General features: G+C 39.8%; 1 protein-coding gene across 2 annotated transcripts in view; it reads right to left on the bottom strand.

The window, feature by feature from the left end:
* MTHFD2L (methylenetetrahydrofolate dehydrogenase (NADP+ dependent) 2 like) overlaps positions 1-27,290 on the bottom strand; it is a 130,370-nt gene that overhangs the window by 46,229 nt on the left and 56,851 nt on the right. Inside the window, exons 6-7 of one of the 2 annotated variants that reach the window (XM_032400532.1) lie at positions 20,834-20,926; positions 20,032-20,072 (exon numbers count right to left, since the gene is read on the bottom strand). In XM_032400532.1, coding sequence (XP_032256423.1) covers positions 20,041-20,072; positions 20,834-20,926 — 125 coding nt within the window. In that variant the 3' untranslated portion in view covers positions 20,032-20,040. The remainder of the gene's footprint in view (positions 1-20,031; positions 20,073-20,833; positions 20,927-27,290) is intronic. The other variant, XM_032400531.1, reaches the window with a different exon arrangement.

The following is a 27,290-nucleotide window of genomic DNA, read 5'->3' as shown; positions in this document are numbered from 1 at the left end:
TCACACACACTGCAGCATGATGTGTGAGTTCCAAGAGACATGTAGGAACTGAGACTGTCTGAAGGTAGAGCATATTCATATTTCTATTTTATGTTCACTCTTGCGCATACCTAATTAAATAGAATGTCAAGTAACGTAGCCTGCATTATTTAAAATACTCTTTCTCACTCTTGTTTTTTACTCTTACTGTTGCTTTAAAAATTTATCTAGGTTAAGTGCAAATACTATGCAATTCACATTACCATATGCTGTGCTTTATTAATGATCTCATGTATTTCAAAGGAAATATTTCAGCATTTACCATGGGATGTCAATGGCCATGGTTTCAACCCTTAGAGCAGAGCATGAGTTGTGGTAATTGAGCAGCTTAGGAATTTAAGCACTCCCCCCAAATATCTGACTTATACTGAGGAAAGTGCTTTCTCACACAAGCAGCACCTAAACAATTCTCTCTCTTTTTTTCTTAAGATTTTATTTATTTATTTGACATAGAGAGAGAGACAGTGAGAACAGGAACACAAGCAGGGGGAGTGGGAGAGAGAGAAGCAGGCTCCCCACTGAGCAGGGAGCCCGATGTGGGGCTTGATCCCAGGACCCTGGGATCATGACCTGAGCTGAAGGCAGGCGCTTAACAACTGAGCCACCCAGGTGCCCCACACCTAAACTATTCTTAATCAACCAAAATCAAAGCCAAGCACACAACCTACAATAAAAAACCTACAGAAAGTTCTAAACAGCAAGGGCACTGAATTAAACTCAGGAATTCTTAGTTCTAGGACTAGGTACACAACAACTAGGAGTATGATTCAAGATAAATCATACGACTATTTGGACATCACATGTAAAGTAAAAGTTATGGGTATCTATTCCCTAAGAACACTTCAAATATAAATATTTCATAAAATATTCACTAACTTTTCCCAACACATAATAGGCTTATCCATCTGTCCATTCATCTGCTTAAAAGACACTTATTGATGGCTTATTATGCATTATGCTCTGTCTGGGTATTGATAGTGCAAAAATTAAGAAAAATACATGGTCTGTTTTTCGGAGTTCATGATCAAACAAGAGAGTCAGACAACTATAACAGAATATGGCACTGTGATGTAGAAATGTATAGGATGAGGAGGGGAATCAATCAGGGAGGGCACACCTAACCCGGCTTGTGGTGGTGAAGGCTTGTTTTCTAGAGGACTGTGATGATTCTTAGATGCCTTGAAATGTGTAAGGTAAAAGGGTAAGAAAAGCTGTTCTAAACACAGGAACCCAACTCTACAAAGAAATATGGACTTCCAATTAACTTGATAGGTTTAAGGAAACTGAAAAGAGTTTGAGATTGTTAGTCTAGGATGCATATTGAGTGCAACAGCTGGAGATGGAGCAGGAGTCTGAATACAACCACCAAATGATAGAGAAGATATTTTATTTCCCACTGTGCACCTAGGAGAAGAGAAAGGCTGATTCTCATTCAATTGATCACATTACAGTTCAGATACATCCTGAATTTACAAGAGACTTATTCCTCCATTGAAAAAATCAGGAATAAGAGCACTTGGGTGGCTCAGTTGTGTTCCCTCTCTCGCTGTCTCTGTCAAATAAATAAATAAAATCTTAAAAAAAAAAAAGAAAGAAAAAATCAGAAATAGCTTAGTTTTATGTGACATTCAATTCTTGGAAAAAATTAAGGCTGGGTGTATGCAATGATCTGGAGGGACGGGCATGACAGAAGTCCCTGTGGGGAGGACTGAGGAGTCTCTGAGGGAAAACTCCCCCCGGTCTGCACATTAGAATCATCTGGGGTGCTTTGAATACTCTCACTGATTAGATTGCACCCCAGATCAACTAAGTCAGAATTTCTGTGGGTGGGACATTAGGCATCAGCACTTTGAAGTGCCTCAGTTGATTCAAATGTGTAGCCAAGGTTGAGATCCTGCTCTAATGAAAGAAGTCAGGTGTATGTAACCAGCTTACACCAGCATAGTATTTATTGTTAGTGGGGAGAGAGTCTTTGTAGATATTAGTGTTCTTAACTCAGATTGGGCTCTACATTCTCCCATGGAGTCCATTCAGGGTCATTGGAGAGGGAGAAGTCACAAATAAACAATGGCAACAGCTCTTTCCTTAAAAATTCTAAAGCATGCTTTGTGCCCCTCTAAGAAGAGAATACCACGAAGGGGCATTCTTTCCCATTCTGCAATAGAACTTCATGCAGTTCTGTTGAGGGCTCCAGGACATCTAGGATGGGGTATGTAGTTAAGTGACGGTGTCCGGCCATGGTGGCAGCTGTTCTTGGCAGGAAATATGGAACCTGATACCCATATGAATATGTTGTGGGGAGAGTGTGCTGGAGAACACCATGTGAAAACTGACTGGATGTGTTAGGTAGTATAAAAACCCATGAGAGACCCAAAAATAATAGATTAAGTGTGAGGCATAATTAAAAAGAATTCCACATGGAATCTCTAAAGCTTTCGCACTGCAGGGAAAATATCCACATAGGAAATATTTTCATTATTTCAATAGCTATTTGCTGAATAGCCACTATGTGCCAGGTACTATAGTAGGTGAAGGAGATAAGGTAATGGACAAGACAGACAACAATCTCTTTCCTAACAGAACCTACATTTTCATAGAGAAGATAGCTAGTAAAAAAATAGATACATAATACAATGTCTGATAATGATAATTTTTCAGAAAGAAAAATAAAAGGCTGTTATTTTTAGATAGGACTTTCTAAACATATGCCATTTGAATAGAGACATGAATGAAAAAGAGTTACTATGCAAATGAGTGGTTTAAGAAACGTTTTAGTTTCAAGACTACTTTACATTCTTAAAAATTAGTGAAGACCCAAAAGAGCTTTGCTTATGCAACTTATATCCATTGATTTTACCATATAAGCAATTAAAACTGATAGATTGTTTAAATATCTATTTAATTCTTTGGGAAAAAAAATAAAAAAACCTATTACATGTTAAAATTAAAAAATACAATTTAATTAAAATACCTATATATTCCAAAACAAAAAAAAATTCGTGAGAAGAGAGGCACTGTTTTACAATTTTGATAATCTTTTAATGTTCGGCTTACTAGAAGACAGCTGGATTCTCAAATCTGCTTCTGTATCCAGCATCACACACATATGTAGTTGGAAAAGGAAGAAGTGTTGTACTAGCCTTCTAAAAAAATGGGGTTATGTTTCTCTGAATCTACACCAAAACTTGACAAGCAATAATTTCTCAAAGATTAGTTGCAATGTGGAATTCGAAGCCATTTCAATGACCTTTCCATATTCTGTAATATTATATTGGTCTGTCTTGCATTTTGAACAGATTTGGTGACATCATGCATTGCTTATCTGGAAAACATCTCTTCATTGAGTTATGCAGATGTTCCAAATGCTATCACCTATCATTATACAATAAAAAAAATCATATCTGTTAATATTACCATTGATCTCATGGGAAAAAAAAACAACAAAAACGTTAGTACTGGGAAGCTGTTTGATTGAAATCAAACTGCAGCCTAACCCAGAGGGCCTGTACATGTCTACCATAACTTACCCAGGTGCCTTTTGTACCCACTACCAGTCTGTGTTTTGAGATCTTCTTTCCCACTGACAAAAGCAGACCATTGAGCACTCTGATTCATTTCCTTTAAAGCCAACAGATGGATCTATCCCTACCAGTAGGCACAGACCTCTCCACTCCATCAATCTCTCTGGTCTAAAGATCACACCACTTCCCAGCCAATTGAAAAGACTGTGATAAATATAACTAATGATCTCACTCTTCACTTGAGACCCCACCCCCCACAAATAAGGAGTGGCCTTGAACATATAATCACATAACAACCGTTGAAACAAATGGTAACAAGAAGATTGTTCTGTCACACCTATCAACAAACTGAATGGTGTTATTTCTAATTTTGGTCCTCCATAAATCATAAAAACAGTATTATTATTTTTTTTTAAACTGAAGTTTTTATCATTACTTTTTTTTTTATTTTAAAGATTTTTATTTATTTATTTATTTATTTAACAGAGATAGAGAGAGAGCACAAGTAGGCAGAGCGGCAGACAGAGGGAGAGGGAGAAGCAGGCTCTCCGCCGAGCAGGGAGCCCGATGTGGGGCTCGATCCCAGGACCCTGGGATCATGACCTGAGCCGAAGGCAGCCGCTTAACCGACTGAGCCACTCAGGCGCCCCTAAAAACAGTATTATTAAACAATGATTAAGGCCAAGCCTCATAGAGTCTACTGTCATTGTTGAGCTCAGTGTGTAAGCTGAAGTCAGGAAAGAAGGGGCACTTTGAGGAAATGAAGAAAGTTCTCTGTTCTCTTAGGGATTTAATGGGTGGCTCTGTTACCTTGCCTACAGCTTTGTTTTGGGAGAATTACTAGTTGTTTATAACATGCTTTGCAATCTAAGAACCAAACAAAAAATAAGGGCAACACATTCATATTCATTTGGAAACACCAAAAGTATTCAGAGCATGGAACTCTGAAGAGGCCTGAGATGAAAGCAGGGAAATCACAGGAATAGTTTTTTGATGTTTATAAAAAAAACGCTCATTAAAAACAAAATAACAATAAATACCAAAAAAGGCCAATGCATATTTTTTTAAAAATGAACAAAATCCAAAAAAGTGGGTTTGAGAAAGCTTCCAGACTTCCTGGTAGAGTTCGTGTCCTGCCATCACGACCCCTCCACACGTGGTCTAACAGGATGTAAGGAGGTCTGCTGACATTTGTGAGTTCAAGGGTCACTGACGGATGGAGCCCCTGTCTTTGGGGAACTCGAATGCACTGTGTGGAACAGACTTGTAAAACTGAAATGCACTGTCATAAAAATATACCAGATGTATGCATGGTGCCTCACTAAAAGTCACAAAGGGAAAGAAAACTGCAAAGGTCTTTCTTGCCAATTATTTACAAACCCCTGAAAAGCATATGGCAGCCAAACAGCCACTTCCTCTGGGAGGTAGTCGGGGGCTGCACCGATCCTGATAGGAGGTCAAGTCCCTCTCTATATATGCGTCCGTGGCCCTGCACTTTCTTACCAATTTTCAAATTCTGCCATTACATTTGCGTGTTGTTACTTGATTAATATCTGTTTAGACCATAAGATCCATGAGGGTGGAAACTAAGTAAGTCTCATTGTACAACCAGCACTTAACCCAGTTACCGACACTACCAGGTGCTCAATAAATGTGTGGGGTTGATAAAGGGAGGGAGGTAGTATGTAGCTTTAGACCAGCTTGATGTGTCAATCCTTAGAGGTGGCACATTAATCTAATTGGGAGAAAGACAAAAGGAAGAGTCCCATAGGAAAATAGGAGAATTATCAAGGTTTCTGTCCTCTATAGTTGAACTTGGTGAAGAGGAGTTAATATGAGAAGGCAATTGAATCCAGTTCGATAATCACATATTGGACATCTTCAGATAACAGATAAATCCTTACAATTCTGACCAATGGATCTGAAATATTCTTTGTGAGGTAAGTTTCTTTTTTCTTGGTAGTGCAGAAGAAAGAGCCTCCAAGAGAACAGTGAACCCTGATAGTTCCTCTCATTTGTGCCTTATAATGTAATTGGCTTGGCTGGCACTGCAGGGCTGCAGAGAAGGAACAAGAAGGCTCGAGACGGCCCTAAGGTCTTGGGACCTGCAGGTCTTGGGAGTGTCTGACCTGGCCGCAGGAGCAAGGATAGCAGGAGGGGAAAGAGAAGTGAGCAGGAATTCCAGGAGTTCCAAATGCCATGTGTACCAGTTATTCCACCCCGTGTGGTATGACAAGACTAAGTATGGTCTGAGTAATTCTTCACGTGGGAAAACAGAATGATATCGACAACTCTACATTGGGAATTAGCAGTTACCCTGTAGGGTAGGCAGCTTTGCCATTTGGTCTGCACAAGCATGCAATCTGACTCACTGGAAAGAACTTGGACTCTGGAGGCAAACAGATCTCCACCTTGACAACTATAAATTGTGTGATCTTACACTAATAGTAAGATTATATCCCACATTTACAAAAATAAACACAAGAACACTTCCTACCTCTTGGCCTAGGTTTGCTGTAGAAGTAAAATTAAATATAGGAAGGCACAGAGCATGGTAATTGAATACAGTAGCATTTGATGAATGACAGTTGCCTTTGGATTCTCAGTTTTCTAATTAAAATCTCAAACACAATAGGAATCTTGTGTCATACACAGTTTTACTAATAAGTTACTATAAGTGACCTTCTTTCTATGTAACTAAATTGTCTGTCTTTTTGTATAAGTCACTTCAAACTTCTTTTTCCAAAAAAAAAAAAATCAAGGTATAATTAATTTTCACAAACAAATGTCATTGTTAATCTCCTTTTGGCAATTTTAGCAATTCAATTTAGTTTATGAATATCTCTAGCTATTACTGTAAGGTTTGGCTGAAAGGATCACATATAAATGAACTAAAATTGCCCTGATTTTACCTCTTTGAGGGCTGAGGGGGAAGCTTTCTTTTCTTTACATAATTATTCTAGGATTAGCAGAGTACCAACTAGTTTTCATAGAGAGTTTATAGACCAGAATCCCTAATGAGACACATTTGATGATAAGAAAATATTTAATGAATATGCAAAAATAAACAATAGGTTAAAAAAAATCTTGATTCAATTTATAAGTTAAATCCTTGGCCATCAAAATCATACAAAACGTGTCCCAGGAGCTTAAGTTTTTCCAATTGAAACACGTATATTGCTAGAAACAAATATGGGTCTATGACCAAAAACAATGAAGATGAAGGGATAATTTTACCTTTTTTATTTTTTTTTTATTTTTTTTAATTTTTTTTTTAAAGATTTTATTTATTTATTTGACAGAGAGAGACACAGCGAGAGAGGGAACACAAGCAGGGGGAGTGGGAGAGGGAGAAGCAGGCTCCCCGCTGAGCAGGGAGGCCGATGTGGGGCTCGATCCCAGGACCCCGGGATCATGACCTGAGCCGAAGGCAGACGCTTAACGACTGAGCCACCCAGGCGCCCCTAATTTTGCCTTTTTTAAAACAGATTATTAATTCCTCAAGAATGTCAGCATCACTCTGTGAGAGTATGCTCTTCATCACGGTCACACATTATGAAAGGGACATACATGGCAGGCTGTGTTTTAGAAAAGCAGAACTGGAATAAAAATATAGTGATACCCTACTCAGCTGAGGAAAATGCCAAGTTTTTTTGCTATATGAATACATGACTGTGAAATGTTATTTACTGGCGGAGAGTTTTATAATTGTAGTCACAACTCTTCAAGCTTTGGAAATTTAAACTCATGCTAGTATTTTGTCTTCCTTAAATATGTCCCTTTGGTTCTATTAAAAAGTGTTACTAATAAAATGTGGAGTGTGACGAACATAACTACAAAGTCTTGAGAAACAGTTATGCATGCTTGATGCCTGCTCTTTCAATTATTATAACACTTGCACATAAGATAAAGCAAATAAACAAGGAAGATAAAAGCACATCCCACCTTCCCCAAATCATGGCAGGAACAGCCAAAAGCAGAACAAAGAAATCGTTCTAGAGTAATACATGGTTCGCAGTCCTGGTTCAGCCCTTCATTATATGACCATGGACAAATCAATTCACTTTAAGCCTTAACTGTATGCATCTATTATATAAGGATAGTAACCTTACTGACCTCCTAGGGATGCTGTGAGATTTAAATAATACAATGTTTCAGAAATGCTTAATAAATATTTGTCATTATTATTATTAAAATAAATATTATGAACATTGGGGCACATGGCTGGCTCAGTTGGTGGAGCACGTGACTCTTGATCTTGGCGGTTATAAGTTTGAGCCCCACGTTGGGTGTACTCATTGGGTGAGATTACTTAAAAATAAAATCTTAAAAAAAATAGAATAAATAGTAGGAACACTGATATTTAAATAAATAAAGTAATGAAGTGCCTATACTGAAAACTCTCAAAGATTATTTTAAATCTGTTTGATACTCACTACATTAAAGAAATCTCATATTCAGAAATGAGAACGTGTTAATTATTTACTGTTATAGAAAAAAAACCCGTTAATATCCCTGTACATGCTTTTTAGGAGACATCAAGAACTAGCTAGTGCTGGAGATAAATCAGATAAATTTGAAATGAAATAGGTTTTCCTAATGTTTAAAATGTTTATGTAAGGGAAAAAAAAAAAAAGAAAGAAACCAATGAATGTGCTCCTATTTCTTACAAAGCTTGCCACAGTTCAAATCTGGATTTGCCCTCAGCTGACTTTGGCAGAAGGAGGCATTAATGACCGGTGCACAGCCCCTGGGGCGTGAGGCAAGAAGAGCTGCAGCAACAGCAAGGAATGTTCGAGATAGAAGGGCAAAGGTGGAGGTCAGGAACTCAAAGGAAAGCAGGTAGAGATTTCCCTTTCCTATCTCTTTCCCTCATATTCTTGCCCTGCTCCATCCTCTTGGTGCTAACTGAAATCTAGATGACTTCTTTCTACTATATTTTTGAAAATGAACTCAAAAGCCACAATTACCCTCAGTTTCAGCATACCTAGGTCTTTCCGGTTCCCATCTCTCTTTTTAAAATAAGCTTTACTGAGACGTTACTTATACCCCATACAATTCATCTAGTCACATCTCTTTTCATTTCTTCTTTTCTCCCCAAAACAGCCATTTATTTTTTATTTTTTTATTATGTTCAGTTGGCCACTGTATAGTACATCATTAGTTTTTGATGTAGTTCAGTGATTCATTAGTTGCATATAACACCCAGTGCTTATCTCGACCGCTGCCCTCCTTAATACCCATCACACTGTTACGCCATCCCCCCACCTCCCTCCCCTCTGAAACCCTCAGTTTGTTTCCCAGGGTCCATAGTCTCTCATGGTTCGTATCCCTCTCTGATTTCGCCCCATTCAGTTTTCCCTTCCTTCCCTTATGGTCCTCTGTGCTATTGCTTATGTTCCACATATGAGTGAAACCAGATGATAATTGTCTTTCTCTGATTGACTTGTATTTCACTTAGCATAAGCCCCTCCAGTTCCATCCATGTTGATGCAAATGGTGGGTATTCATCCTTTCTGATGGCTGAGTAATATTCCATTGTATATACGTAGCATATCTTCTTTACGCATTCATCTGTTAAAGGGCATCTCAGCTCCTTCCACAGTTTGGCTATTGTGGACATTGCTGCTATGAACATTGGGGTGCATGTGCCCCTTTTTTTCACTACATCTATATCTTTGAGGTAAACAGTAGTGCAATTCCTGGTTCATAGGGTAGCTCTATTCTTAACATCTTGAGGAACCTCCATACTGTTTTTCACAGTGACTGTACCAGCTTGCATTCCCACCAACAGTGCAAGAGGTTTCTCCTTTGTCCACATCCTTGCCAACATTTGTTGTTTCCTGTTTTGTTAATTTTTGCCATTCTAACTGGTGTAAGGTGGTATCTCATTGTGGTTTTGATTTGTATTTCCCAGATAACTACTGATGTTGTGCATTTTTTCATTTGTCTGTTAGCCATTTGTATGTCTTCTTTTGAGAAGTGTCTGTTCATGTCTTCTGTCCATTTTTTCACTGGGGTATTTGTTTTTTGAGTGTTGAGTTTGAGAAGTTCTTTATAGATTTTGGATATCAGCCCTTTGTCTGTAGTGTCATTTGCAAATATCTTCTCCTATTCCATGGGTTGCCTCTTAGTTTTGTTTACTGTTTCCTTTGCTGTGCAGAAGCTTTTTATCTTGATGAAGTCCCAAAAGTTCATTTTTGCTTTTGTTTCCTTTGCCTTTGGAGATGTGTCTTGAAAGCAGTTGCTGTGGCCGATGTCAAAGAGGTTACTGCCTGTGTTCTCCTCCAGGATTTTGATGGATTACTGTCTCACATTGAGGTCTTTCATCCATTTTGAGTTATCTTTGTGTATGGTGTAAGATGAAACCAGAAAAGACCCCGAATTGCTAAGGGAATGTTGAAAAAGAAAAACAAAGCTGGTGGCATCACAATTCTGGACTTCAAGCTCTATTACAAAGCTGTGATCACCAAGACAGCATGGTACTGGCACAAAAACAGACACATAGACCAATGGAACAGAATAGAGACTCCAGAAATGGACCCTCAACTCTATGGTCAACTAATCTTTGACAAACCAGGAAAAAATATCCAATGGAAAAAAGAACAGCCATTTAATTAGCATATGTGGTTCTTGGTAGGAGATGAGCCATTTCAGTTTAGTAAACCTGTCCCATGCTCCTCTACTCCTCCGTAGTAAAAGGTCAACAGCCTCAGAAGACAAATGGACAGCAGGCAAAATCTTGCCAGGAACAGGGAATAAGTCATCTTCATATTTTTTATTTCATTTCATAATTATAAAATATCTCCTGGAGAATTTACTTGGAGAATTCAGAGGAAGATGAAGAAGGAATCAACATTCATCTATCATCTATTACCCATTAGCCAGAAGTAACTACTCCTCTCAAGTTGTATTTTTCCTTCTCCCCCTTTGTTTTTCTGTTTGTCACTGTGTGTGTGTGTGTATGTGTGTGTGTGTGTGTTCCTATTTGGATTTCTACCATAGATGCAAGCTTGTGTAATTATTTTCAAATACAATTGGCCATAGAATTCCTTTTTAATAACTACACAATCATTCACAGTAAATGTTCCCATGTTGTTGGATGTTTAGGCTGTTTCCAACTTTTTGCTATCATAGGTGAATCTGTGATGGTTTGAATATGGTCTCTGTAAACCTCCTTACAATTCTTTTTTTTTTTTAAGATTTTATTTATTTATTTGACAGAGAGACACAGCCTGAGAGGGAACACAAGCAGAGGAAGTAGGAGAGGGAGAAGCAGGCTCCACGTGGAGCAGGGAGCCAGCCTGACGTGGGGCTCGGTCCCAGGACCCTGGGATCATGACCTGAGCCGAAGGGAGACACTTAACGACTGAGCCACCCAGGCGCCCCACAATTCTTTTTTTTTTTTTTTAAGATTTCATTTATTTATTTGAAAGAGAGCAAGCGCGTGCGCATGAGTGGGGGGAGGGGCAGAGGGAAAGGGAGAGGGAGAAGCAGACACTCCACTGAGCATGAAGCCTGATGCAGGGGCTCAAGGCAGGGGGCCTCCAATCCCAGGACCCCGGGATCATGACAAGCTGAAGTCAGACACTTAACCAACTTAGCCACCCAAGTGCCCCTACAATTCTCTTTAGGATAAATTCCTACATGCAGTATTTTGGGAACTGAGATAATATCTGTTCACAAGCTTATATCCAAAACAAGTTTTTAAATATATTTATTTGTATTTGAAGAAATTTACTCCAGTTTACTATCTAATCTAGCGCCCATGGTAAACTAATGCCATTTTCTGAGTTCTCTCCAAGCCATCCAGTACTCCTTCATGGAGCTGCCACTAAAAAGTCAGAAAATTTATCATAGAAGGGGAAACTCCTTCAAATAGTTTTTTATTCAAATAAAGTAAATTTGGGGTGATATCTTAGTGACCTAAAAGAACTTATAGTACTCTTAGTATATAAAAAGCGATTCTCATTCATTCTGACATGGTATGCCACGTTATTTTACCACAAATATCCCGACCAACTACCCTGAGAAGAATGTATGTTATAATGTATCCTCTGGGGGCGCCTGGGTGGCTCAGTTGGTTAAGCATCTGCCTTCGGCTCAGGCCATGATCCCAAGGTCCTGGGATCGAACCCCGCATCAGGCTCCCTGTTCAGAGGGGAGCCTGCTTCTCCCTCTCCCACTGCCTGCCACTCCCCCTGCTTGTGCTCTCTCTCCCTCTCTTTCAAATAAATAAATAAAATCTTTAAAAAAAAATAAGGTATACTTTGTTGTGTGTGTGTCTATGTGCCGTGTGTACGTGCATATGTACATGTGTGTATTTTCTAAAGAAAAGGAATCATCCTTGTTATTTTAAAAATAAGCGTAAGTGTGAATTATGAAACACAATAGAAACTCAACAGAAACATTATTGAAATGCACCTGCCTTTTTTTGCAGTGAAATATCTGATCCCCGATATCGATCACCATCTCGATTGAAAGGGCACCTATTAGGCTCCTAAGAGTGAACTGCCTGCAATGTGCACACTCAGAGAAGAACTATGACTTATTTGAATTTGTTCCAACCACAGTCATAAAGCCCACATTCATGCATAGTACTCATTAATCCTCGGGTTTTGTAACAAAGGTAAGTCATTCTAAAATAAGCAATTATTAATTAGCCAAATCAGAAATCAGTTTGGGGGAAATGCACTTAGATGTGTAAGATGAAGAGCCAGAGCCAGAAACCTTTCTCTGACCATAAGAAAGGGGTAAAAAGAAAGGACTTTCATAGAAAGCTGCCTGAGGAGATCTATGCCAACACACCTCACTTCTCAGCTCTCTCCTTCAGAACCAGAGCCACACCTAACGCAGCGAGCCAGCTGCACAGTCAGAGTCTCCACGGCGCGTTGCAAACACCGCCTCTGTGCAGACTATTACACAAGTGTTGATATGTGACATTTTGATCCCCCCATTTTTTTTTTTAATTTTCAATTTTCCTGGAGTTGAATGGGATGCGTGGATGTTATTGCAAAGCTGCAACCGATAATGACTGGCTACATATCTAATGAAATCATTTCACTTCCTGCCAGTCAACACATGTTCGGAAGAGGCATCCCGCAGCACCGCACGCTCTGAATCTACCCCAGGAATGATGACTTCACCAAAGGAGGGCTCATCTTCTTACCCACACTAGACAGGAGAGCTATGGTATTTTCTTGTCCTCTCACTGAAGACAGTCATCATTTCTCGGTTGTTTCTCTGCCGCCTCCCTGCCTTCGCTCTGAATCCTGCAGGTGCGAGGTCTGAGTCAATGATGTTGACGCAATGCCATATTAAGCCTTCGTGAAGTGGTACAGCTCCAAACATGGTATGAAGGAGAGTCGAAGGCTGAGGGGACCTGAAAGAGATCATCCGCTTCTAGGAAGGCCCCTCCTCAACTTCCAGGAAAAAAGCTTGGATCCAAGATAAGCACCTGCATTCTAAAGAAGGATGTGTGTTCATTCAGCAGAGCATTTTCTAGTCCCCAGTGCCAGGTTCTTCCAAAAATACAAAGGTAAATAAGACGCGGTCCTGGCTACTGGAGGTCACAGTGCCGTGGGAGTCACGTCAAAGCTGTCCCCTCCCTGCTGGTCCCTGTAATTCTCACTATTCTGTACCCATCACATATCTCATCGAGGTCCTCTGGTTTTCCATCCTGCTTCTCCTCTTTTATTATTTTCTTACACTTCAAAATTTGTACCCACCCATCTTCGACTCCTCCCACACCTGCTTCCTTTCTCTGGGCTCTTCCTTGTCCGTGCTCACACCATACACCCAGGATGCAAAGCCAGAAAGTTCTTTCTAGTCTACTTTCTGTTTCTCCGTCTCACTTTCAACTCCCCCTGTATTAGTTTAGAGCCACGTGAGTGCTACTTGCAGCCTCACCCCTGCGCAGAGGCTACCAGAGTAACCCTTCTAGAATTTAAATACGATCATGTTATTCCAACGCTTATAACTATTTAAAAGTTGCCCCTGGCCTACAGGATAAAATCCAGATCTCTTCATTTCTTCTGCTGCCTGGCCTTTCCTAAAGACTCAGCTTAATCATTCACCACCCACAGACAGGCATCTATCTTTTTGACAGGCGTCTAATATTTTCTCTGGTACGTGCACAGTGTTTTACAGCTCTAAGCTGCCAGAAGTCGCCTTTCCTTGGATTTTGCCCAGTGACTCTCTGTTCATTCTGTGGGCTGGGAGCCAGCTCCACCATTTCATCCTCAGAGGCAGTGAAGCGGGCCGGTCATCCCTCCTCTGTGGTTCTCGCTCTCTGTCTCTCTTGGTCTTGGTCTCTCTGTGTCTGTCTCTGTCTGTCTCTCTCCCTCTCTGGGTATGTCTCCATCCTTCTTGGCCTCTCTCTATATATCTCTCTTGGTCTCAGTCTCCATCTCTCTTGGTCTCTGTGTCTTTGTTTTCTTTCTCTTTGTCCTTCTTGGTTTCTGTTTCTCTGTCCCTCTTTCTATTTCCCTTTTTCTAGATGATGGATAAATAGCCACACACACACACATACACACCTCTAATACTGTATTAGTGAACCATATTACACTAATTGGTTTGCACATCATCTTTTTCTCTGCTAGACTCTGAACTTCTCAAGAGCTGGAACTATATTTTATATATCTTTGTTTTCCAGCACCCGATGTAGGGCCTAATATAAGTAGTGGCAAAATTAATATCTGTTGAAATATTGCACTTACACACTATAGCACTGCTTATAATAGTAGTAAATGAGAAATAACACTTGTATCTATCACCAGAGAATGGGCACTCGGTCATCTGAGTATTATATAGCTAGTGCTACATGCATCTGCATAAACAAATCTCTAAAACATAATGTTAATCAGAACAAAATAAGTCTGCAGAAATGTACAGCATGTAGAAATTAAAAACATCTATAATGATATTCAGATTTGACAAATTGGTCGGTAGGTGTGTAGGTGGTAACTCTTCTTTGGCTCACTTTTATGTGCATTTTTAATCTTTTGTCATGTCAATTTTTAAAGATCTGACCATAAAAACATCACAAAGATAAAGCCAACGGCTAGAGACATTATCTTGAAAGGGCTCTTCCTCCCTGTGATACACACATACGCAACCATGTAGAATTAGCCATAATTAACATATCATTTAACAATTTAAAATATATTTCAAAGGAAATCTATATTTCCCCCATAATACAGATCTTTGATCTAACTGCCCTTTACTGAAGTTCTCTCGGATACTGCTGTTGAACACTTGTTTTACTCAAGAAAGGAAGTAGATATATGTGTAAGGAGAAGACCCTCCAAAGAAAAAAAATCAATCTGTGCTTCCCACATAATGATATCAAGTAAAAAAACTTGGTGACGAAAAGATTAGAACCCCTTTTTCACAAGTCCATGCAGTCATAACAAGTTAAGAAAAAAATATACATAACAAGTTAAGAAAAAGAAATAAAGCCTTGGGATGCTTCTTTTTTTTTTTTTTTTTTTTTAAAGATTTTATTTATTTATTTGACAGAGAGAGACACAGCGAGAGAGGGAACACAAGCAGGGGGAGTGGGAGAGGGAGAAGCAGGCTTCCCGCTGAGCAGGGAGCCCGATGCGGGGCTCGATCCCAGGACCCTGAGATCATGACCTGAGCCGAAGGCAGTCGCTTAACCAACTGAGCCACCCAGGCGCCCCAGCCTTGGGATGCTTCTTAGGTGCTCAATTGCGGGGGGCGGGGGATGTTTTTGCTTATTTGAGGTTAACACGGATCAAGGAAAAATGTACAAGTTCATATGCACCTTTTACAGGCTACATATCCAAATATTGGCAACCTAAGCCTTATGGTGCTAGATGACAAATTTTCATGTATTTTCATTTAAAACATATTGTAATTTTAGTCAGAGGGTCACAATACAATGTCAGACTGAAGGGAAGGGAAACTATATTTATTTCATACCGGTTATGTGCTAGGCACTTAATTCTTACAGCAGCCTGTACCATTAGTATTATTACCTCCTTTTTACAATAGTTGAAAATGCAGCCCAGAGAATTAAATATGATTTTTAAGATTAAAACTCAATTTGTACCCAGATCCTCCTTACTTTTTAAAAATTTTTAAAGATTTTATTTATTCTGGGGGAGGAGGGAGGAGCAGAGGGAGGGGGAAGAGAGTCCTTTTTTTTTTTTTTAAAGATTTTATTTATTTGAGAGAGAGAAAGAGAGAGCGAGAACAAGTGGGGGCAGAGGGAGAGGGAGAAGCAGACTCACACTGAGCAGGGAGCCTGACATGTGTTATGCACAAAGCTTTAAATATTAGTTTTGTTTCTGAGAATACAAGTAACCATTCATTAGCAAATAAAGAACTAAAGACCAATCTAATAAATAGTATAGGTTCCTTGTGCAAATAATCATGGGTGTTTACAAAGATGTCCACAGTTGTTCACTGCAATGTTTATAACAGTAAAAACCTGGGAACAACCTAAATGTCCAACCATCAAGAACTGAATAAATAAATTATACCTACAGCATAGACTACTACAAAGTCAGTAGAGACCACACTTTAGAAGAACGCGTTTTATGAGGAAACGTACAACAGTGTGGAGCCATAAAACACAAGTAGTCCACGCAGGGTGAAAAGAAATGTGTATATATGTATATTTACATGTAAATATAAAATAGTGGAAGGCCCAACATCAAACTGTTAACTGTGGTTGGCTTTGGTTGGCTTATTGTGCATGTTTGCTAGGTTTTTACGGTAGGGATGTAGAAAATAACCAATAGTCAGCAAAATAATCAATAGTTAAGCACCCTCTCATACATTGATGAAGCTTATTTGTTGTGGATCAGGGAGGCTCTGGGGATGGACTGTGGGGGCTACAATGGGGGAGGGGGAATAGGTAGAGAGAGGAAGAGGGAGACGGAGAGGGTGGGAAAAGTTCTGTGAGAACAAACCCCTTCACCTAAGTACCTCTCCCCTCCCTCACCCCTCACAAAGTCAGACTGTTTCAAAAGAGAGAGTGGCAACGAGGGACTCACCCTGGGACAACAGAATACACAGCTATGAACAAAAGTGGGTGTCATCCTGAGAAACCACAAATCTTAAGTAAAAATAAAGCTTTTATGAAGTTGGTCTCTTATCTGTAAGTCACTTCTTTTATTTATTTATTTGTTTGTTTGTTTATGTTTATGATGACCAGTCAACTTTGATACTATGCTAATATCAAAAGTGACCAAAAGTATATCCCTTTAGTTACATCGAAGATTTAGGTTAGTTATCAACTGGTTCATTGTTTCAAAATTTTTGTTTGAATTCACCTGCAATTCTAAGAAGGCCTAAGAAGGAGTAACATATTACATATTAGCATATAACATTTATGGAGTATTTGCAATGTGTTAGGCACTGTGCCCTCTTCTTTGCCTGGATTGGCTGGCTTAACAATTCTATGTTAGAGATTACTATTCTTCACATCAAAGAGATCGGGGCTCAGAGACGGGATGACTTGACCAAGGTTACACAATCAGTGAATGGCAGACTTGGAATTTAAATTCTGGGAGTCTTGCTCTAGCGAGGGCTGTGTATTTACACTACTCTATAAAATAACTGATAAAATTGAGACAAATGACACATTTAGGAAGGCAGGAAGGACTTCTAGGTGGAGCAACAGAGGCCAAAGAGACAAGATGAAAAATAAGAAATAGGATATGCACAGAACAACAGCATTAGTGAAACTATGAAATGTGCTGGCATCCACTCAGAGAGCACCCAGGGCTGTAAGGGAGCAAGTTCCACTCCCAGGTTGCGTGAGCTGTGGACGGTGGAGCCGACGATTTCCAGGCCCCACCCCTGGTACTTTCTCAGTGTCCTGGCATTTTGCTCCGAGGAAGAGGAAATCCACCAGAAGGAAAACTCTATTGAGAACCTAGAGAACCTAAGATGATGTTTGATGGGAGTGTATCCAAAACTTGATGATATGATGGGAGAGGTCGCGAAAAGAAGTTGGTTGGTCACCTTTATTTTATGACGAGTAAGTATGAATACTCCAAATTACTCTACTGAATTACCTATTTATCCTGTTTTATATTACAGTGTCTATCATTAAAAGTGTTGCAACAGAGACGCTGGAGCTGCGACTGTAAAGGTCCATTCATCCTGCTGCAGGGGATGGCTTAGTGGACAAAATGGCAGCTTTCCACCACCTATGACACTCTGTACCCACAGGTTAATATGCAAGTGGCATTGACTCAGCAGCTCATCTTCTGAAGGAAGCTAGTTCCACAGTTTACTCATATTGGTGGAGGGTCTTTCAGACAGTGTCTGGAAAAAAACCTGCCTATCCTGCTTGAATAATGAAGATTCCTAGAACTTTTAGACTTAGGATTTCCCCCAGTGTCCTGGAAACATTTGATAGAAGTCAATCAAAGGGTCTTCTAATACACTCTTAGCATTGGTGCCCTGTTCTGGCTAGCTTTCTCTTCTTTTTTTTTTTTCTTTAAATATTTTATTTATTTATTTGTCAGGGAGAGAGAGAGAGCACAAGCAGGGGGAGAAGCAGGCTCCCCACTGAGCAGGGAGCCCGACATGGGGCTCGATCCCAGGACCCCGGGATCATGACCTGAGCTGAAGGCAGACGCTCAACTGACTGAGCCCCCAGGCGCCCCTAGCTTTCCCTTCTTTATCACTAGCCTCACACAAAGCCAGTGCAGTCTTCCCTGAAACTACTTTCAATTCAACTGTTTAATATTCTTACTGTATTTTAGATGTCTATAACAGTCTCTTTCATCACCCTGCTCAGAATTTCTTAACCTTATTATTTCAAATCATATCAGTTCAATAATCTACTTAATGATACAAACTGCTCTCGTATGAACAAATCTTTCACCCTTATGACTTTTTCAACTTACTTTACAGTGACAAGCTAGGAATGTTTAGTAGTTATAAAAATAATGCTACCGTTATGTCAACCAATAACAAGAATGGTTCCACCTTAATAAAATTATATGCTTAAAAATTCATCAGCTAAATTTGTATCAATGTGAAGTCCTTGCCCCAGTTGTAATTTCAAAATGAATACAACACACATTAATTGAATACTCACTATGTGTCAGATATTGTTGGAAGCACTTACATACCACGTTAAAAAAAAAAAAAAAATACCCGTCCCGTTCCTGCTACTGGCTAGTGAAGGTGATGGACAGCCATAAACAGATGTTTAGGGCCTTAACCACGGTCCAGTAAAGCGCCCCAGAAACAGCTTCATTCTCTGTGAACTCAGAGAGTAGTTTTGAGGAGAAACTTGAATTTCTTATTTCTAAATGCGTAGTTTGACAGGATCTTACTTTCGTATTTGAGCTTCTAAATTAATCTAAATCTTGAATGTGCAGCGATACATAGTTAAACCTATAAGGATGGGACCATGGGAATTTGAGAAACTGGAGGGGTGAGATGAATATTAACATAAGCTAATTTTATTCATGCCTCAGGACCTTTACACAATGATTTCCTTTTTTACTTTTTTCTTCTGCAAGCCCATTCTGAGATTTCATCACTACATTCTTCATTGTCATCCCTCAGACATTATCAAAAGACATTATCGATCTTTCAGATACATCATGCACCACTCCTCCTTCTACTCTTCCTGACTCCTCGATGGGACTGCTTCCATATATGCTGACATTCTAGTTATGCCAACGAGCCAGCCCTCCCTGTTCCAGCTACCTCTGCCATTAGATCACTATCTCCTTCTTTAATACCCACTGCTAACTGTATTTGTTTATTTCCCACACAGAATGCATGATGTGGTTCATTTTAGTAAGATTTCAGTCCTATTGTCTGGACTTTCTTTTTTATGTTAATTTGTCCGTTTAATTTCACTGTAACTTACCGATATCGACATATTTTATCCTTAAATTCTCCAGGTGATTAGTAAGGACATGCAAATGGGCAATCTTTAGTTATTTCTTATAAATTCTCAATTTTCTTCCCCCAAATTTCCCATTATCCAAATATTTATCTATTTCTTCAGGACGACTGCAGGGTTATCTACAAGGCTATCTTCCAGCATTCAGTATACCTTTGTGTCTAGTTACAGGCATTAGGGCTGGAATACAAGGCCTGTTCATACTACTGTCATTCAAAATGTCCTCCAGCCAGGACGGGGATGGAGTGTGGGAGTGTGGACGGAGTGTGGCTGTCTACCATAGCTGCCACCTGCCTGGCGCCCTCTGGTGGTCACAGGATGCCCTGACTGGGATGGCTGCTAGACAGTACTGGCCCGAATACCTCCTGGCTCCTATTTTGGTCTGAAAAAGTTTATTGCTTCTCTAAACGTCTGTCTCCTTCTGTCAATCCCATTCAAAAATTTGCATTTAATATCACCTGATATAATTTCTCAGAAAAACCAGAAATGTGGTTAGCTGTACCAACTTACTGGGGACTTCCAGAAAAGGGAGCATTTACTCTATCAGGAGGCAAATTACTCTACCTGGAGTCTTCACATATATATCCTCAGTTCCAGAGAAGGGCCTATATCAGAATAAGAAAGTAAACTAAATTTGGTTGAAAATAATTTAAACTATCATTATTCTCTTCATCAAACTCCATTTCTTCTGGAACTTCTACTCTTCCTTTTACACTTTGTAACCACCCAGCGATTCAAATGTAAAGTCTAGAAATTACCAATAACATCTAATTGAAAAACAAAATGAAAAAGGCTCTCATTCAAGCCTTGGATAAAGCAAGAAGAGTCACAATTGTCTGCAATGTAGAAACACTATGTGGCAAGTGGAGAGGTAGAAGTAAAGGGTAGAATTATTTTGTATGTTCGAATATAAAACAAATTAGGAAAAATCCTAGATCCCATAAATGAAAACACAGTATCTCTTCTCTGTTCCTCCTCTTGCCGCTCTGGAGTCCACACTTCCCAAGCTCCTCCATGAGCTAGCCCTGCCTATCTCTTCAAGAGCATTTCCTACCCGTCTCCCCATAACTCATTCATGTTTCGAATCAACCGTGTCTGTGAAGGAGGTGGCAATGTACGTGTTCATTCCTGTGCTTCATCTGTCATTCCAAAGGCTGTTGGGGTTTTCCATAATGAAGTGACAAATGTTGACGTAGGCACAACGAGCCAATATAATAACTGACAAGAGACAGGATCCAGCCGATGGAAGTGAGTCGTAGGTATACCTAACTCTCCCAAGCAGCTGTCTTTACAGACATGTCAGCAACTGGGGCAGGAATTACTCCGCTGATGATACTCCACCAAATAACAGCCACTAAAGACTTACCGGCAGCTACTATGATAACATCTGCCAGCTGAGTATGGATCTTCAGTTGTTCCTTGGGAGTGTATCTGTGAGCTATGGTCACCGTTGCATCACCTGGAATGGAGAAGAACTTCCATTAATGGTTACAGAGCTTTTCCAAAATTTATGAATGCTCCAATTCTAGAGGAGATTCAGTGACATCCTAAGAGTAGGAAAATTGCTTTGAAATGAAGAACCAAAGCTAGATAAGAAAACCTAGATGAGGGTTTTAGAGGAGTAAGATGGCGGAGGAGTAGGAGACCTAAATTTCGTCTGGTCCCAGGAATTCAGCTAGATAGGGATCAAACCATTCTGAACACCTACGAACTCAACAGGAGATCGAAGAAAAGAATAGCAGCAACTCTCTGAAAAGAAAAGCGACCACTTTCTGGAAGGTAGGACGTGCGGAGAAGTGAATCTGAGGCGATATTTGGGAAGATAGACAGCGGGGGAGGGGCCTCCGTCAGCCAACACCGGCAAGTGATAGAGCCGCAGAGCACAAAATCGGAACTTTTAGAAATCTGCTCTGCTGAGGGACATCGCTCCAGTGGCTAAGTGGGGGGTGGAACCCTCGCTGCGACAGTGTGGTCTCAGGACCCTCGGGGTCACAGAAAGACCGGGGGTGCCTGAGTGCAGCAGAGCTCCCAGGGATCGGAGCGGGGAAGCCGGCTGCAGAGACGGAGCCGAGGAGCGGACTCGCAGCTCGGGGTTGCCATAAACAGTGATCCGTGGCACAGTCGGGCCACTGATCCTCCACCATGGACCCAACAAGTGGCAGATCCGGGGAGACTGCCCTTCCTCCCCCGGGAGGAGTGGCATGGGAGTGCACCGCAGGGATCTGCTGGGTTTGGAGACTCCACACGGGGTCGGGTGCCAGAGATAGAAATGCTTGGTCACAGGCCCGGGGAGCATGGAGTGTGGCCAGGGACGGGGGAGACGGGAGTGATTGACTGCTTGTCTCTGGGGGTGCACTGAGGAGCAGAGCCCCGAATTCTTGGCTCCTCCGGGGCAGAGATTGGGAGGCCGCCGTTTTCACTCTCCTCCTCCAAAGCTGTACGGAAAGCTTGCAGGGAACAAAAGCTACCGAGAGCAAACCAGAGCAGATTACTTAGCCTGGCCCCCAGCAAGGGCAGTGCAATTCCACCTCCGGCAAAGACATTTGGGAACCACGGCAACAGGCCCCTCCCCCAGAAGATCAGCAAGAACAGCCAGCCAAGACCAAGTTTACCGATCAATGAGAACGGCAGAACTCCAGCGCTAGGGGAATACTGCACATAGAATTCATGGCTTTTTCCCATGATTCTTTAGTCTTTCAAAGTTAATATTTTAATTTTCTTTTTCTATTTTTTTTTTGAATTTTTCTTTTTCCCTTTTTCAACCAACATCTTATCAATCCCCTTTTTAAAAATCTTTTTTATTTTTCATTTTTAGAGTCATGTTCTATCCCTTCATTGTAGTTAACCTTATTTTTTGTATATATATAAGTTATTCTCTCTTTAAAATTTTGGGATACAGTTTTTTCTAACAGACCAAAATATACCCTAAATCTCTAGTGTATGGCTTTGTTCTAGTCTCCTGCCTGATCACATTCTCTCCCCTTTTTTTTTTTAATTCCTCTTCTCTCTTTTTCAACCAACTTCTTATCAATTCCTTTTATAAAATCTTTTATAATTTTCATCTTTACAGTCATATTCCATCCCTTCATCGTATTTACCCTTATTTTTGTACATATATAAGCTTTTCTTTCTTTAAAATTCTGGGAGGCATTTTCTTCTAACAGACCAAAATACACCCAAAATCTAGTGTGTGGCACTGATCTATGTACCAGCCTGATCATATTTGATCGTATTCTTTTTTTTTTTAATCCTTTTCTTTTTCTTTTTTTTTCTTTTTTCTTTCTTTCCCTTTCTTTCCCCCCAGTTTCAGGTCTCTTCTGATTTGTTTAGTGTATATTTTTCTGGGGTCGTTGTTACCCTGTTAGCATTTTGTTCTCTTATTCATCTATTGTCGTCTGGACAAAATGACAAGACAGAAAAAAATCACCCCCAAAAAAAGAACAAGATGCAGTACCAACTGCCAGGGACCTAATCAATACAGACATTAGTAAGATGTTGGAACTAGAGTTCAGAATGACGATTATAAAGATACAAGCTGGGCTTGAATAAAGCATGGAAAATATTAGAGAAACCCTTTCTGGAGAAATAAAAGAACTAAAATCTAACCAAGTTGAAATCAAAAAGGCTATTAATGAGGTGCAATCAAAAATGGAGGCTGTAACTGCGAGGATAAATGAGGCAGAAGAGAGAATTAGTAATATAGAAGACCAAATGATGGAAAATAAAGAAGCTGAGAAAAAGAGATAAACAACTACTGAATCACGAAGGCAGAATTCGAGAGATAAGTGATACCATAAAACAAAACAATATTAGAATAATTGGGATCCCAGAAGAAGAAGAAAGAGAGAGAGGGGCAGAAGGTATATTGGAGCAAATTAGAGCAGAGAACTTCCCTAATTTGGGGAAGGAAACAGGCATCAAAATCCAGGAGGCACAGAGAACCCCCCTCAAAATCAATAAAAATAGGTCAACACCCCGTCATCTAATAGTAAAACTTACAAGTCTCAGAGACAAAGAGAAAATCCTGAAAGGAGCTTGGGACAAGAGATCTGTAACCTACAATGGTAGAAACATTAGATTGGCAACAGACCTATCCACAGAGACCTGGCAGGCCAGAAAGGACTGGCATGATATATTCAGAGCACTAAATGAGAAAAATATGCAGCCAAGAATACTATATCCAGCTAGGCTGTCATTGAAAATAGAAGGAGAGATAAAAAGATTCCAGGACAAACAAAAACTAAAGGAATTTGCAAACACGAAACCAGCCCTACAAGAAATATTGAAAGGGGTCCTCTAAACAAAGAGAGAGCCTAAAAGTAACATAGACCAGAAAAGAACACAGACAATATACAGTAACAGTCACCTTACAGGCAATACAATGGCACTAAATTCATATCTTTCAATAGTTACCCTGAAGGTAAATGGGCTAAATGCCCCAATCAAAAGACACAGGCTATCAGATTGGATAAAAAAACAAGACCTGTCGATATGCTATCTGCAAGAGACTCATTTCAGACCCAAAGACACCCCCAGATTGAAAGTGAGGGGGTGGAAAACCATTTACCATGCTAATGGACACCAAAAGAAAGCTGGGGCGGCAATCCTTATATCAGACAAATTAGATTTTAAACCAAAGACTATACTAAGAGATGAGGAAGGACACTATATCCTACTTAAAGGGTCTATCCAACAAGAAGATCTAACAATTATAAATATCTATGCCCCTAACATGGGAGCAGCCAATTATATAAGCCAATTAATAACAAAAGCAAAGAAACACATTGACAACAATACAATAATAGTGGGGGACTTTAACATCCCCCTCACTGAAATGGACAGATCATCTAAGCAAAAGATCAACAAGGAAATAAAGACTTTAAATGACACACTGGACCAAATGGACTTCACAGATATATTCAGAACATTCCATCCCAAAACAACAGAATACACATTCTTCTCTAGTACCCATGGAACATTCTCCAGAATAGATCACATCCTAGGTCACAAATCAGCTCTCAACTGGTACCAAAAGACTGGGATCATTCCCTGCATATTTTCAGACCACAATGCTTTGAAACTAGAACTCAATCACAAGAGGAAAGTCGGAAAGAACTCAAATACATGGAGGCCAAAGAGCATCCTACTAAAGAATGAATGGGTCAACCAGGAAATTAAAGAAGAATTAAAAAAATTCATGGAAACTAATGAAAATGAAAACCCAACTGTTCAAAATCTTTGGGATGCAGCAAAGGCAGTCCTAAGAGGTAAGTATATAGCAATACAAGCCTTTCTTAAGAAACAAGAAAGTTCTCAAATACACAACCTAACCCCACACCTAAAGGAGGTGGAGAAAGAACAGCAAATAAAGCCTAAACCCAGCAGGAGAAGAGAAATAATAAAGATCAGAGCAGAAATCAATGAAATAGAAACCAAAAGAACAGTAAAACAGATCAACAAAACTAGGAGATTGTTCTTTGAAGGAATTAACAAGATTGACAAGCCCCTGGCCAGACTTATCAAAAAGAAAAGAGAAATGACCCAAATAAATAAAATCATGAGTGAAAGAGGAGAGATCACAACCAACACCAAAGAAATACAAACAATTATAAGAACATATTATGAGCAACTCTATGCCAGCAAATTAGATAACCTGGAAGAAATGGATGCATTCCTAGAGATGTATCCACTACCAAAACTGAACCAGGAAGAAATAGAAAACCTGAACAGACCCATAACCACTAAGGAAATTGAAGCAGTCATCAAAAATCTCCCAACAAACAAGAGCCCAGAGCCAGATGGCTTCCCAGGGGAATTCTACCAAACATTTCAAGAAGAATTAATACCTATTCTTCTGAAACTGTTCCAGAAAATAGAAATGGAAGGAAAACTTCCAAACTCATTTTAGGAGGCCACCATTACCTTGATCCCAAAACCAAAGACCCCATCAAAAAGGATAATTACTGATCAATATCCCTGATGAACATGGATGCAAAAATTCTCACCAAAATACTAGGCAATAGGATCCAACAGTACATTAAAAGGATTATTCACCACGACCAAGTGGGATTTATTCCTGGGCTGCAAGGTTGGTTCAACATCTGCAAATCAATCAATGTGATACAATACATTAATAAAACAAAGAATGAGAACCATATGATCCTCTCAATAGATGCAGAAAAAGCATTTGACAAAGTACAGCATCCTTTCTTGATCAAAACTCTTCAGAGTATAGGGATAGAGGGTACATACCTCAATATCATAAAAGCCATCTATGAAAAAAACCACAGCGAATATCATTCTCGATGGGGAAAAACTGAGAGCTTTCCCCTAAGGTCAGGAACATGGCAGGGATGTCCACTATCACCACTGCTATTCAACATAGTATTAGAAGTCCTAGCCACAGCAATCACACAACAAAAAGAAATAAAAGGCATCCAAATTGGCAAAGAAGAAGTCAAACTCTCACTCTTTGCTGATGATACGATACTTTATGTGGAAAACCCAAAAGACTCTACCCCAAAACTGCTAGAACTCACACAGGAATTCAGTAAAGTGGTAGGATATAAAATCAATGCACAGAAATCAGTGGCATTCCTATACACCAACAACAAGACAGAAGAAAGAGAAAATAAAGAATCAATCCCATTTACAATTGCACCCAAAACCATAAGACACCTAGGAATAAATCTAACCAAAGAGGCAAAGGATTTGTACTCAGAAAACTATAAAATCCTCATGAAAGAAATTGAGGAAGACACAAAGAAATGGAAAAACGTTCAACATGCTCATGGATTGGAAGAACAAATATTGTGAAGATGTCAATGCTACCTAGAGCAATCTACACATTTAATGCAATCCCTATGAAAATACCATCCACTTTTTTCAAAGAAATGGAACAAATAATCCTAAAATTTGTATGGAACCAGAAAAGACCCCGAATAGCCAGAGGAAGGTTGAAAAAGAAAAGCAAAGCTGGTGACATCACAATTACAGACTTCAGGCTCTATCGCAAAGCTGTCATCATCAAGACAGTATGGTACTGGCACAAAAACAGACACATAGATCAATGGAACAGAATAGAGAGCCCAAAAATGGACCCTCAACTCTATGGTCAACTAATCTTCGACAAAGCAGGAAAGAATGTCCAATGGAAAAAAGACAGTCTCTTCAACAAATGGTGTTGGGAAAATTGGACAGCCACATGCAGAAGAATGAAACTGGACCATTTCCTTACACCACACACAAAAATAGACTCAAAATGGTTGAAAGACCTGAATGTGAGACAGGATCTGAAGGGGTATGTGCACCCCAATGTTTATAGCAGCAATGTCCACAATAGCCAAACTATGGAAAGAGCCAAGATGTCCATCAACAGATGAATGAATAAAGAAGATGTGGTATATATATACAATGGAATATTATGCAGCCATCAAAAAGAATGAAATCCTGCCATTTGCAATGAAGTGGATGGAGCTGGAGGGTATTATGCTGAGCGAAATAAGTCAATCAGAGAAAGATATGTATCATGTGATCGCACTGATATTAGGAATTCTTAATCTCAGGAAACAAACTGAGGGCTGCTGGAGTGGTAGGGGGTGGGAGGGATGGGGTGGCTGGGTGATAGACATTGGGAAGGGCATGTGCTATGGTGAATGCTGTGAATTGTGTAAGACTGTTGAATCACAGACCTGTACCTCTGAAACAAATAATACATTATATGTTAAAAAAAAAAGAAGATAGTAGGAAGGGAAAAATGAAGGGGGGAAATCGGAGGGGGAGACGAACCATGAGAGACTATGGACTCTGAGAAACAAACTGAG

The sequence above is a fragment of the Phoca vitulina genome, unplaced genomic scaffold (assembly GCF_004348235.1).
Source record: "Phoca vitulina isolate PV1807 unplaced genomic scaffold, GSC_HSeal_1.0 scaffold3, whole genome shotgun sequence".
NCBI classification, from domain to species: domain Eukaryota; kingdom Metazoa; phylum Chordata; class Mammalia; order Carnivora; family Phocidae; genus Phoca; species Phoca vitulina.
The sequence above is the reverse complement of the archived record's forward strand: the minus strand, read 5'-3'. Positions and strand labels throughout refer to the sequence as shown.